At 30.5% G+C, this 13,387-nt stretch overlaps 2 protein-coding genes across 4 annotated transcripts; one reads left to right on the forward strand and one right to left on the reverse strand.

The window, feature by feature from the left end:
• The first annotated feature begins 6,667 nt into the window (after positions 1 to 6,667).
• On the forward strand, positions 6,668 to 10,644 carry LOC133798050 (uncharacterized Rho GTPase-activating protein At5g61530). Of its 3 annotated transcripts, none has more exons than XM_062236228.1 (11): positions 6,668 to 6,813; positions 7,062 to 7,128; positions 7,371 to 7,483; positions 7,563 to 7,825; positions 8,202 to 8,264; positions 8,360 to 8,378; positions 8,734 to 8,832; positions 8,998 to 9,075; positions 9,164 to 9,408; positions 9,639 to 9,801; positions 10,206 to 10,644. In XM_062236228.1, the coding sequence occupies exons 3-11, from the start codon at positions 7,423 to 7,425 to the stop codon at positions 10,349 to 10,351; spliced, it is 1,137 nt and encodes a 378-aa protein (XP_062092212.1). In that variant the 5' UTR covers positions 6,668 to 6,813; positions 7,062 to 7,128; positions 7,371 to 7,422; the 3' UTR covers positions 10,352 to 10,644. The 3 variants fall into 3 exon arrangements, with proteins under 3 accessions (XP_062092212.1, XP_062092210.1, XP_062092211.1); XM_062236226.1 differs by having other exon boundaries at positions 7,062 to 7,108; XM_062236227.1 differs by having other exon boundaries at positions 7,062 to 7,108; positions 7,394 to 7,483.
• A 215-nt stretch (positions 10,645 to 10,859) lies between these two features.
• Positions 10,860 to 11,779, reverse strand: LOC133795769 (transcription factor DUO1-like). The gene is made up of 3 exons (XM_062233227.1): positions 11,586 to 11,779; positions 11,237 to 11,468; positions 10,860 to 11,138 (listed from the first exon to the last, which is right to left on the reverse strand). The coding sequence occupies exons 1-3, from the start codon at positions 11,777 to 11,779 to the stop codon at positions 10,860 to 10,862; spliced, it is 705 nt and encodes a 234-aa protein (XP_062089211.1).
• Positions 11,780 to 13,387: the final 1,608 nt, after the last annotated feature.

Genomic DNA, 13,387 nt, shown 5'->3' on the forward strand with positions numbered 1-13,387 from the left:
TATTAATTATATTAATATAAATTCAAATTCAAATGTTATAAAATATTATAATTATAATAATATATAATACTATAATAGATATTTAATAATTATATTAATATAAATTCAAATGTTATAACATATTATTATAATAATATTTAAAACAAAATTAGATATTTAATACTTATATTAATATAAATTTAAATATTATAATATATCATTATAACAATAATATATAATACATAATGCTAATTTTTATAAAAAAAAATTATCATTTATATTTAAAAATATTAACATATTATATTTATTTTTAAAAAAATCATAAATAATATTTTGGTTTAAATTTTATTTTAAAATGTTTATGTCATTCTTTTATATATAATATTATTTATTTATTTGCAATTTATATGACAATAATAGAAGTTTAATAAAAATAATTAATAAATTCTCTATAAATAAAACTAAGCAAACATGCATTGCACGTTATTTGTATCTAGTACATTGTAACGTATAAACTATAATAATTTATATAAATATAAATATTTCTTTTAATATTAATAAATAAATTTATGTTGTTTATATAATATAAAAGTTATAAAATAAAAAAATGTCATTTGTTTAATTAAGAATATTATATATATATATATGAATACCAATATAAATATTGAAAATTAATAAAACGTACACCATTAATATGTGTTTATATTTAATAAATATATACCTCATATAAATAATTTAATATAATTCTATCACAATATAAAAGAAAGTGAAGAAAAGATTTATGGTTGCTTGAGAAAACTAGTACGACTATTTGCATATAGGTCGTATTTTAGTAATTATTTTAAATGGAATTTTTTTAAAATATGGCTTTTATAACTTCAATGTGTAAAAATATGAAAATTATACTTTTTTTAATTTGTATAGAAAAATTTATTAAAGAAAAAATTAAAGTACGAGAAACACAATTAATATCTAACTAAAATATGGGAATGCCACATTTTTTTTTATCATAATATTTTTTCTTTAATTTTGAAGGTTATTTTATTTTATTTTATTCAATTTTTTTTTTCTTTATTTTTCAATTATTTTTTTCCTTACTTTTTTTTTCTTCTATTTTTTCCTTTTTTTTTACCAATTTTTTTTCTTTCCATTTTTTCATTCATTCTTCTTCTTCTTCTCTTTTTTTTTTTTTTTTTTTCATTTATCTATTTTTTTTCTTTCATTTGTATTGTTTTGTTTTTTATTCATATTTTTCAGTTTTCTTTCTTATTTTTTTCTATTTTTTATTCATTTTTGTATTTATTATTTATTCCTTCCTTTTTTTTTCTTTTTTTTACACATTTGAGCTTTTTTTCTTCTTCTATTTTTTTTTTTCATTTTGTACTACCAATTTTTTCATTCATATTTTTTTTCTTTCCATTTTTCCATTATTTTTCTTCTTCTTCTTTTCATTTTTATTCATTCATTTGTTTTTTTTCCTTCTTCTTTTCTTGTATTTTGTTTGTTTTTTTTCATATTTTTTTAGTTTTCTTTCCTAAGTTTTTTTCCTTTTTTTTTCTTCATTTTTTGTGCTTATTCTTTTCTCATTACATTTTTCCCCTTTTTTCACACATATTTTAAAATTACATAATTATTTTACTATTTTTTTATTTTTTATCTTTTATTATTGTAATTTTTTAATATTTTTTCCACTATATATAATAAAACTCAAATCAATTTTTTTCAGTATTTTCTTTTTACTGTAACATTTATAGGAACACCAAAATTTGGAAAGAAAACTAATAAAAATATGAAAACGTGAATGTGTAACTAGTTACCCTGATGGGAACATTCAAATCTTGAAAAAAAAATTATATGAAGAAGATGGGAGAGAGGGGAAATGGGGTGGATCTGATATTTTTTTTTTATCTTCAGATCTGTGGTAACTGGTTACCTTCTCGTTCTTTGTGTGTATATTTCTGTGGATAACTGGTTACCTTCACGTTATTTGTGTGTATATTTCTAGGAGTAACTGGTTATCTTCATGTTCTGATGTGTTACACCCAGATTTCGAGCCATAAGAATTGTGACCTCGAAAGCTGGATTCGTAATGAATGGACTCGTAATGTCTGGAACATGTCCGAAGCCTAGGCATCGAGCCTGCGAAGCAGAGACGACTTCGAAGATGGTAGCCTCGAGATCCTCACAAGCTCGAAAGACAGACCCCGAAGTACATCTGTTCCCGGGATGGCCTCGGATCAGGGCTCCGAGCCTGACACACGTATGAGCTCGAAGTCATGTGATCTCGGGAAGATGTTATAGCTCGAAAGTCAATAAGAGACCTGGGTGAATAAGGCCTTGGCGATATAGGATAATAACTTTGAATATCTTAGTGGATCATCAATGAGAGACGCGGTCTACATTGATTGCTATAAATCCCCTATAATAAAGGGGTGTTTATTATGCAGTTATACGCCCCCTGATCTTCAGGGGACGTTTCCTTGTATATAGAATCACAGGCTTTTAACGCCATTAAATTTATTTGCATATAAAGAATAACTTCCCGAAATATGTGGGATAGTATTCTAAAATCTCCTCTATAAATAGAGAGGTCATTGTTGGACCCAAAACGGGTATGTTTTAATATTTAAACTCGCAAGTGCACGAATCGTTTCGGAATATAATGTTCATGTAAGTACGAGGTCGAACCCATGGGAGTTGACTAACATCAAAAGAAACTATTTCAAACAAAGCAAGAATATTCTAACCTAGTTCCAAATATTTGATGAGATTTTGTTTTAGAAAAATAAAAGACAAGTAATAAAAATATTAATGATAAAAATGGTTTTCAAATGAGATATGTAAAATAAGATTATTAAGATTTTAGAATCCACAAAATGCAAGTTCAATAGTATTTATAAGTATATTGATTCCCAAGTTTAGATATTGTTGAAATAAATCACACTATATTTTTTTCAAGATACATTTTCTATTCAAGCACAAGTTACTTTAAAAAAGGTAGGATTTTTCTTCACTTATAAAAGATATAATTTCTAAGCATTAGTTGTGTTACAACCTAATGAAACTACAAGAAATCAAAGAGATTATGTTTAGGCAAAATATGATACTTATGCTCTAAGAATTAGATGTGAACAATTTAATGAAAAACATTTAATCAAAGAATATCATATTTTTGCATAATGAAGAACTAAGTGTAATATGCTTTAACACTCAATAATAGATGAAAAATGCATATCTTTGATAGAAAAATCCATAAACAATGTTGTACAAATGGGAAATCAACATACAACAAAAAAAATACTATCTAGTTACATTTTGCTTTATCATCATCTTAATAACCTTTGAAAAAGATTAGAAGCTCATAACTAGATAAAAATTACAAAATAACATACTTGACATACTCTTCAAAAGATGAAAATGGTAGAGAAAATAGTAAAGAGAAGAGAGAAAAATATGTGTAGAAGATGTTGAAAAGATGAAGAAGAAGAGCTCCCCAAATGGTCTTACAATACTCTATTTATAGGCAAAATATGGAGATTAAATTAATCAAATTAAAATAAATAAATTGATTAATTTAATTGTGTTGGGAAGTGGTAGGATAAATAGAGTAAGTGTAAGAGTATTGGAAAGATGAAATGTTTGGTTGGGTAAAAGATTAGTGAAAAGCTAGGGTAAAAAAATGAATTAGGAATATTTATTTAGGTGAGAAAAATATGGAAGAGTGAGTTGATATTTAGTGAAAAGAAAAAAATATTGGGAAGAAAAATGTGACTTTTTGGCCTTTTGGTGGCTATTGGCAGCTTGTGGCATATGGGGCATTTGGGCTATTGAAGCTGACTTGGGCCAAGCAGACTGGTTTGTGTTGAAGAGCTAGGCGTGGCTGGTGGAGGCAAACAGGCGCTGAGTGTAGGCGGAAAATGGGCCTGGGCTGGGCTTCGGTGGGAGCAGAATGGCTATAGGCGCTGGCCTTCTTTGCTGAAGGAAGGAAGTGCATCACAAGGTGCTCGGCTAGAAGAGCTTTGGAGGCTGGCGTGAAGGGTGGCAGCTGGAATGGGCTTCGTGGGCCTTGGTGGTTGGATTGCTGAAGGTGGTCTTGGCTGAACTGAAGCTGCTAGCTGCTGAAGCATCTGAAGGGAACGGACTGGCAGGTTGGATGGAGTTGAGGCTGGAACAAATGGGAGCAGGGGGTTGGCGGACGCGTGGCGCGCTGGCATGCCGCCACCTGGCGTGCTGGTGAGAAGAGATGCGTGGGGCACGGCTGGGCCATGGAGGTGCTTGGGCTGTTTTGCACTTAGAAAAATGCCATTTTTTCTTCTCTTTTTCAACTTTATATCTTTCCTTTTCTTCTATTTTCAAAGCCCAAAAATACCATAAATTCCCTACAAAATAAACATAAAATAAATCATAATAAAATATTTTCAACTATAAAATAAATCAATTTAATTCTTTGAAAATATTAATTATAACTTAATTTATATTTAACATTTAATTTCAATAATACAATATTTTTACCTCAAACTAAACCACACTAATTCAAATAATTAACTACAATATTTTACAACAAAATAACTATAAAAAAACACAAAAATCTATAAAATCAAAATAAGACTAATAAATTCAAAATTAATTAAAAACTTAATAAATCAATTAAAAACTCAAGATTTAAGCAACAATTAGCACATAAAAAGTGGTAAAATAACTCTATTTTGTAGAGTTATCAGTCATGTACCATTGTAGAGGACCGAACTTTGTTGATCTTGAGAGAAGCTCTGGAGAATTCATTCTTAAAGGATTTCCAGAAATCATCTTAAGTCTTAATAACAAAGACTCGTGGACTAGGCAAAGTTAACTGCTGAACCACGTAAAAAATCTCATTTGTGTTACCATATTTTTATTGGCCATAACTGATTATTGTTTTCGTGCTATTATTTCACTGTTGACGAAAAACGGCGTCAACATGATGTGTGTGTATATTTCTGGGTTCTTTATGGTAACTGGTTACTTATGTTACTAAAATCATAGTTACTTTTTTATTTTTTTTTTTATTTTTTATGAAGTGTTCTTCCTTGTTTCATTTCAAATTTGATGTTTATTTTCATATTTAATATGAGTAACTCGTCACCCCTCTTATGGTAATGGTTACCCCTCTTATGGCAGAAAGTTACTCCTCTTAGGATAACTAGTTACCCCTCCTGGTACATGTTATTTAACCTAGCTCTAGGATTTTTTTTTACATAATTGTCAAATATCAATCAAGTAATTGGTTACCTTACCTAGGATTTGGAAAAAAAAATGTACAATCTAAAAAAAAAGGGGGAAATGTTTATAATAAATAAAAAATAATTTTAAACACAATTCATATTACAAAATAAAAGAAAAAAATTGCAAAACAACTAAAGAAAAATTTAATATAAAATTAGTAATATAAAAATAATATATAAAAAAGCTAAAAAAATAACAATCAAATTACAAACATACCCTTCCAAATTAATAAAACTTGATTAAGAGTAAAACTATGACATAAACCAAATATGAGCAAATAAAAAATTCTTAAAAAAAATCATAGATGAACTTTTTTTGAAAAAAGCCATATTTTTTAATATTCTATTACAATTCACATATTGTAATTTCCTCTATTTTGAATTAACGTATAAATCAAACTCTTTTTATTTTTTCCAAATAGCATGGGCTTGGCCCAATTTGTTGATTGACATTTGAATATTTTGCATTTTGGGCCTACGTACAATGGGCCTAGTTTAGTTGAGTTTGCGCCGCAGGTGTAAGTTGGGATGAGAGTAATCCTCCAAACCTGGTAAGAGTATGCGCCGCAGGTGTGATTGGCAAATCTTAAACACGTCCCAATCTCTGAGTCATGCCAAACGCATGTGGTGTGGGCAGTGAGAGTGAGCTCACCCCCACCGCCTAGGAGAAACTGCTTTTATTTTATATTATTTTTTTTAGAACAGAAACTGCTTTTATTATTAATTACTTGAGATTACATTCCAGTTTCGTGCACCTGGTTTTATAAATCAGCATTTTTTTTAAATATATATATATAATATATTGTTTGGTGTCTGTTATTTTTTATTTAAAGAAGTTCATATTCCAATTTATAGATACGTGGGTTATTGGAGTTTAGTGATAATATCTGTGGACGCGTTCACATTTTATGCAATTTCTATGTCAATATTTAAATTATAAAAAAATAAAAAATAAAAAATAAATAAAAGAAAGCGGATAATGATTGTTGACCTTGTATTGTTCCCTGTTAAATCGTTTTCGATTAAGAAAATCAGTTGAATATTGTTAAAGTCATTTTCATTGGAGTAAATAACTTTTCGTTGCAATATTAATCAATTACCATCACAATTCAATTAATTTGATTTAATTATAGACTTATTAAACAAATAGTCAATCAGTTTTACTAATTCATAACATATATTTTTAATTTCAACAAATCTTTAATTACTTGATTTTATAATATTTTATTTTTTTTCTTAAATATTTGAAACGGAAGAATACGAAAACAACAGGCATTGCAGATTTGACGAGCCACGTCATCTCTATACGCGTGGGGCTCTTAGTCCAGATAATCACTGATAACAGCCCAATCCACGCCGATTAGCAACTTTTTATGACGTGGCAAGAAACCATTCGTTGACCTACCCAAGTATTTGAGCGACCTACCGCAGCAAACCCTTGCTGCTCTTTAAGAATGTATCTCTCTCCAGGCCTAACGACTTTTCCAGAGTTTCTCTCTCTACAAACGAAATAATAAAAGTTGTTTTTACTTTTTGAGCATTTTGGTCTCTCTCCAGCTTCTTTTGATCAGAGGTAATTATCTTTCCCCCTAATTCGATCATTTTCGTTGAAGCTAGGGTTTTGACGTTACGGTTCGTAACTTAATATTGATTTTGTTTGGCTTTATGTATGTAAATGAATAAAAAGTAGCAGCAGAAGAAAAATGGTGAATATTGATAGCTGTTTGGCAAGAATCTATGGATGATTATATTTGATTGGTTACTTGGTGCCGCTGTTAGAAATTTTTTTTCTCACTTTAATCATTTGTGTTTATTTTTCAGTTTCCAAGCAGCAGACTAAAAAGTTGGTGAATAGTAGAGAAGTACTGGTGAGAAAAAAGATTTATTTGTATGTAATATACAAAATATAGATAGATTTCTCTTTTTGTTTGCTTAGATTATGATTAGTTTGGAGCTTGGAGTTTATTATGTTATTAGTAAATTAATTGAACCATGATTGACTGTGGTATAGAATATTCATAGAGCCTGATTGAATTTAGTATGCTATTTCTGGATTGAGTCGATAGTGGGAAAAACTAGTTTTGATTATTGATCGTATTGTAAGTTTGATTAAAGGGCTACCCTGCACAGGCTTAACTGGTACTTTTCTTTAGATTTGACCCTGGTCTCTGCTACTGGTCCAATGCCTTCTCCTATCTTGCCTCAGTGGCATGATAAGGCTAGTGGTTTCTTTTCTTCTTCAGGTACCTAAATTTGTGATGTTTATGGCTATTCTTAGGTACCCCTTTTGTTGTTTTAAATTTATTTTTGGTTTTAATGCAGGGGTAAAGCTTAAAGAAGCCGGACAATCTGCTGGAACATTTGTCGGCGAGGTTGCAAAAGATGCAAAAGGTAACGTTGCAGATGTGGCGGAGCGAGTTGGCTCGTTGGTCAAGAGTCGATGGGCATTTTTCCAGCAGCCATCAACAAAACATGCTATGCAGGAACGTCTTATATCTGCAGCTGCTACTACTGGTACATTGTTTAGGAAAAGCATCTCAGAGACCAAGGAAAAAGTAGTTGTTGGAAAGATAAAAGTTGAGGAGGTATTTTATTTTTGGCCAATGTTTTGGTGAATTTAAATGTCATCCATGAATAACTTCAAATCTTCTTAATATTACTCCTTATTTAAAGAATTTAATACTTAACTTATTGTAAGCTCTGAACTTTAAGGCATTAACTTGTTATATGTTATATAGGCTTCAAGTTCTGGATTTTTTTACATGTGTTACACAATCAGTGTTAATGTTTTAAATTTTTACATGTTACATAGGCTTCTAATTGTGAAGTTTTTACATGTATACATAATAAGTGGTATGAAAACTATGTCAATGTTTTACTTGCGTGATTAAAAACTAAAACTTGGTTAGTCTGCATGTCAATATAATTACTGATACATTGTAGTTGGATAATTTGTAATAGGTGGCAAAGAAGACAGCACAAAAAAGTAAAACTATTCTGACTGATATTGAAAGATGGCAGAAGGTAGAAACTTAGATGCTGTTGTTATCCTTTATTTTATTTTTCAATTGAATTATTTTGCGTGTACTAATGGTTTTGCCTTATGTTTGTATTTGCAGGGAATTGCTAGCACTGATGGTAAGTTTCATAACTAAGAGGTTACCTCAAGAACTTGTTTATTTCTCTTCTGTCTAATTTATGTTGACTAATTTGATTAATGAGAGGCATAGTGCATAAGATTAAATCTAGGTAGCGGTAAGGTTTTGAAATCTTCTGTGGGAGATGATGGATTTTGGAAACATTGGCAGCATCTTTTGGCTGTTGTAAGCTAATAACCTTATTTGGGCTTCTTCTGAGATAAATTAAATTCAGGACAGTGTTGTATCCATTATTGAGACTATTGCAAGGAATCAGGTCATAACCTGCAGTAAGTATTTTGTATTACTATTTGGACTATGGATGTTTAATAATTCTTCCTTCATATTTTCTTCAGTATTTGGAGTCCCAATTGAGATTCTTGTACAACGGGAACAATCCATGAGACCCATTCCCAACATGTTGGTCAAATGTGCAGACCATCTCATATTATCAGGTAATTGATTTAAGAGTTGGAAGCAACTATAGTTCTTTAATCGGTAACATAAAATATTTTATTTTTATTCATACACATACTTATAAATACATGTAGAATGTATCAATATGAGTGTGTACTGCTCAATTGGAGTAATTTTTGCTTTCTCACTTTTTTGGCTTTTAGGACTGAATACGCCAAACCTGTTTAAAATCGAGGGAGATAAAAAAGTTACTCAACAATTGGTTTCACTGTACAACCAAGGTATCTCAATACTTTTTTTCTTAAGTCTTCATCTGCCGTTATACAATTGAACTGATATGCTAATGCTGTGTTGTTTTTGTTGCATCAGATTCAAATGCATCATTACCAGAGAGTGCAAATCCAGTTGATGTAGCAGCTCTAATCAAGTATTACCTAGCTAGTCTTCCTGAACCGCTAACCACATTTGAGCTCTATAATGAAATTAAAAGTGCTTGCTCTAGCATTCATGCAATGAGAAACATATTGAAGAGACTTCCAAGTGTGAACTACATGACCCTGGAATTTATTACAGCGCTATTTCTCCGCGTTAGCCAGAAGTCTCTTCTTAACAAGGTAGGAAGCTTCTCTATCATAGGCTCGACATTTAACCTTGTATATACATCACTGGCTAAAATAATTATAAGCATCAGTTGACTAACAATTTAGAAGGGGCGGCTTTCAAGAGCAATATATTTCTTATTCTGCTTGATGCCAAGAAATTTACCTTTCAGCTGCAGATATAATGTTCTAGCCTCTGAATACTTATTCAATAAGCATGCTCAGTAATTTTAAACATGATACAGATGGACACCCGAAGTCTTGCAATGGAAATGGCACCGATTTTAATGTGGCAGAAAGGAAGAGAACCTGACATGTATAGGCAATACTGGATTCAACCACAGAAAGATCCTTCCAACAATAACTTGGAGCCCCAGCCCGTTTATACTGCATGGGATCTTCTGTCAGGTAAGAGGGTTGTTTTAGAATAGTTTTTCTGTATAGATTTATAAAATGTAATATGGACTGGTGTTCAATTATTCTACGGATAGGAACATATTTATGGAAAACATATTTTCTGATCTTTTACGACTTCAAGTTATGAAATCACGTAAAATTTTCTCAATTGTGCTTTTCTGATGTTTACTTTAGAATGTCAAAAAAGGTGGATGAGATTGCTTTCTTTTTCTTAAGAAAACATGAACTAAATTATTTACTCTAATTTGAACAAGAAATTGAGTTGCATAAATGATTTCTCTTGCAATAAAATATTTTGGAAGGCATAATGGTGTTTGAATTTTTTATTCGAGTGAGTAAATTTCCATTTATATTCTTTTTACATATATAATTTTTTTTTCTTTTCTATAATACAGACGAAGGCGAAGCTACAGATGCATCTTCTCTCATTCCGTTGGATGATGGCATGCCAGTCGACTTTGGTGCAATTGAGGTTGTTCAATGCCTCATAGAACATCACAATGCAATTTTTACAGATGCAAATGAAACGATTTGGAAATGATTTACTGTCTGAGTGAGAGTGAAGTGAACTAGTTGCAATGCTTTACCAATATCTTCCTTAGTCTTAAAATGTTCAAATTTGGCGAAGATGATCCTTGCTCTACGGTGTTTGATTTCTTTGTGAAGCCAGGGACTGTAAGTGAAAATCAGCAACATTTAGTACATAACAATAGTTTGTCTTGTATTTTGAAAGAGTAGTGCTACTGTAATCTGTTTTATGGTAGAGAAAAAGGCCTTGCTTTCATGAAAAAGACTTATGGTCTTCAATTACTAACAAAATTTCACTTTGGTTTCGGCATGTGAACATATTACTACTCGTAAACAAAAGTGAAAATACTGTAAAAGGAAACACCAACTGTTGCAGTAAAAGCAGTAATCGGCAGTGAGCAGAGCAAAGCCTTTTTTTTTTTTTTTTTTTTTCTCTTTTCAAATTCCATTACAAATTGAATGAGTTCATGCTGCCATATCAGAAAATACATACACTTTCAAGTCTTCATCACCAACACAATTCACAACTCTTGTGAACTCGAAACAGAATCAAAATAGTCAAGCATGTCTTGAGTCAAATCATCAAAAAAATTGCTGCTTTTACTTTCTCTAAGTAATACACTTGGATCGTTAATTAAACCAGAGCCAATGCCACTAGCATCAACCATAGAAAGTCCTGACTCAAAGTTTAGAACGTTTGGCCTCATCATTTCAGGCAATGGCGCCGCCAATCTCAACTCTTCAGGTTCCACGTGTGGACAGTTAGATTGACATGATGGGATAGCGGCCATAGTAGAATCCTGAAAAGTGTAAAAATTGCTGAGCATATTGGAACCATTGAAACAAACATGCCAACAAGAAACTAGAACAATTGTACATGTGAACTTCAGTTCAGTACCTTTGGGACTTGATGAACAAGAGGCCTTTTCACTTTGGTTTTGTGAGACTTCAATGGTGATGGTCTGTGATGAAGAAGCCTCTGCAGCCTCTTTTTCCTACTACTCCAGAAATTCTTGACATCATTGTCTGTTCTTCCCGGCAAATACGTAGAGATTTCGGCCCACTTGTTCCCCACCTGTGCCTGCAGTTCTATGACTAACCTCTCTTCCTCTGCTGAAAACTTGCACCCTCTGCACATTAGTTCCCAAGACATTTTACAAAGCCAAATTCTTCACGCATTTACAATATCTTATAAACTATAACTTTTCATTACAGTTATGTAAACCAAAAACAAAAAGAGCACTTACGTTTTCAAGTTGGGTCTAAGCTTATTGACCCATCTAAGACGGCATGATTTCCCAGTTCTAGGCAGTAATCCCTTTGATCGAATGGAGCTCCAATCTCTTGGGCCATTCTTCTTGACATGATTTATCAGTACCTCATCTTCTTCAGCATGCCATGGCCCTTTTCTTATGTATGCTCCATCGCTTCCTCTCTTCATTTTTATTATAACCCAAAATGATTATTCTACTGAGAGTGTAGTTACTGTCGACCATGCAACTACGGTACGGTTCACTGACTAGTAAATTCTATGCATCGTTAACATGGCTTACTTATATGGATCCACTAACCCTCTCGAGGAATCTGACTTGGCACGATGTTATTGGTCAATCTAATAGTACGTGAAGCCTGAAAACCACCCGGTTGTTATTTCCACTCTAAGAAGCAACGATTATGACGGTTAGTGGTCTTCCCACGATCTTTTGAGCTCGTCTTATTCAAACTTAATCTGTTGTTATGACTTGGATATCATAGCAAATATAGCCACGTGTCTTCAATGTCGTTTTCCTCAAGTTAAAAACGACGGCAACCACATCCCCCTGCTCTATAATTTGCGATTTGGAACTTTCGTGGTGCTGTTTGTATTTTTGGCAGTTTGTTGAATTTTATAAATGATTATATATATATTTATATAATATAATATACATAATATTTTAAAAAAAATATATTATGTTTGATAAGATATGTTAACATATATGCTACTTCAACATAAAAATATTATTCCTTAATCAAAACTTTTATTTTTATATCATATTTTTCTTTTGTTATTTATTTGTTGTATTTTTATTATTTTGTTAAAAATTTATTAGTATGATGTATATTTTTTAAAATACTATTTAGTTATGAGTTTTATTATTAGTCTCTACTAATTATAATGTTTAATTATTAAATTATTTGATTATAAGTATAAATAGCTCGTACTGCATTGTATTTATGCAGTTTGAGGACTGTGTGATGTGTTTTGGAAAATTGTTCAAATTGTATATGCGATGCGGTCCAATAAATTAGCAAAAAACTATACCGCCGGCACCGAAAACACTCTTATATTGTATAATGCATGTAGTTTAATCAAAACTACATTACTTCTTAATTATAAATTTCTTGTAATAGTGATACAAATGTTGTTTTAATGAAATCTAGAGGAACATTTTTCTTGTATACAAAATTTATATAGGGTGTCATATATTTAAATTTTAAACTACTCATATTTTACCCAGTAAGACTATTTTAATTTTATAAAATAAATAATTAAAAACATATGACAAATTAGTATATCTATGATGAATATAAAATATTCAAGACCATTAATGAATTTTCATACTTGCTTCTTGAAATAAACTCACGTCATTTAAACATGATAATGAGGTGTTATTCAGACACGGCTGGCTTGGTATTTTAGGAGCCCACAATTGTATTTAAAAGCTCATATAATTCTTTCAATAATTTTAAAGTTTAAATAAAATTATATAATATGTGTCTTTTTTATTTATATTTTAATTTTAAAAAAAAATAGAATTCTTGGGCTATGTATACTTCTCCTAGTTTAAACTCCCTCTCTCTCTCTCCCTCTCTCAATGTAAAAATATTCTTAAAAATATAAATACTGATTCATATAATAGATTAATACTTAAAATTCATTATTTTTTTGAATTAATACTTAAAATTATTTTAAATGTCTTCAAATAACAAAAAAAACATAACTATTATTTAACATTTCATACTTTTTTTTTTTTTTACAAACAACATTTTTATACTTTTGATATGACTA

The sequence above is a fragment of the Humulus lupulus genome, chromosome 8, assembly GCF_963169125.1.
Source record: "Humulus lupulus chromosome 8, drHumLupu1.1, whole genome shotgun sequence".
NCBI lineage: Eukaryota > Viridiplantae > Streptophyta > Magnoliopsida > Rosales > Cannabaceae > Humulus > Humulus lupulus.

What these genes read in the sequence shown, in the direction of transcription:
- LOC133798050 (XM_062236228.1), top strand. Translation starts at nt 7,423, where the DNA reads ATGCCTTCTCCTATCTTGCCTCAGTGGCATGATAAGGCTAGTGGTTTC. An exon ending in GAAAGATAAAAGTTGAGGAG is followed by an intron (nt 7,826 to 8,201) that starts GTATTTTATTTT and finishes AATTTGTAATAG; the next exon opens with GTGGCAAAGAAGACAGCACA. An exon ending in TGCATGGGATCTTCTGTCAG is followed by an intron (nt 9,802 to 10,205) that starts GTAAGAGGGTTG and finishes TCTATAATACAG; the next exon opens with ACGAAGGCGAAGCTACAGAT.
- LOC133795769 (XM_062233227.1), bottom strand. Translation starts at nt 11,779, where the DNA reads ATGAAGAGAGGAAGCGATGGAGCATACATAAGAAAAGGGCCATGGCAT. An exon ending in CTTAGACCCAACTTGAAAAC is followed by an intron (nt 11,469 to 11,585) that starts GTAAGTGCTCTT and finishes ACTAATGTGCAG; the next exon opens with AGGGTGCAAGTTTTCAGCAG. An exon ending in TTGTTCATCAAGTCCCAAAG is followed by an intron (nt 11,139 to 11,236) that starts GTACTGAACTGA and finishes TACACTTTTCAG; the next exon opens with GATTCTACTATGGCCGCTAT.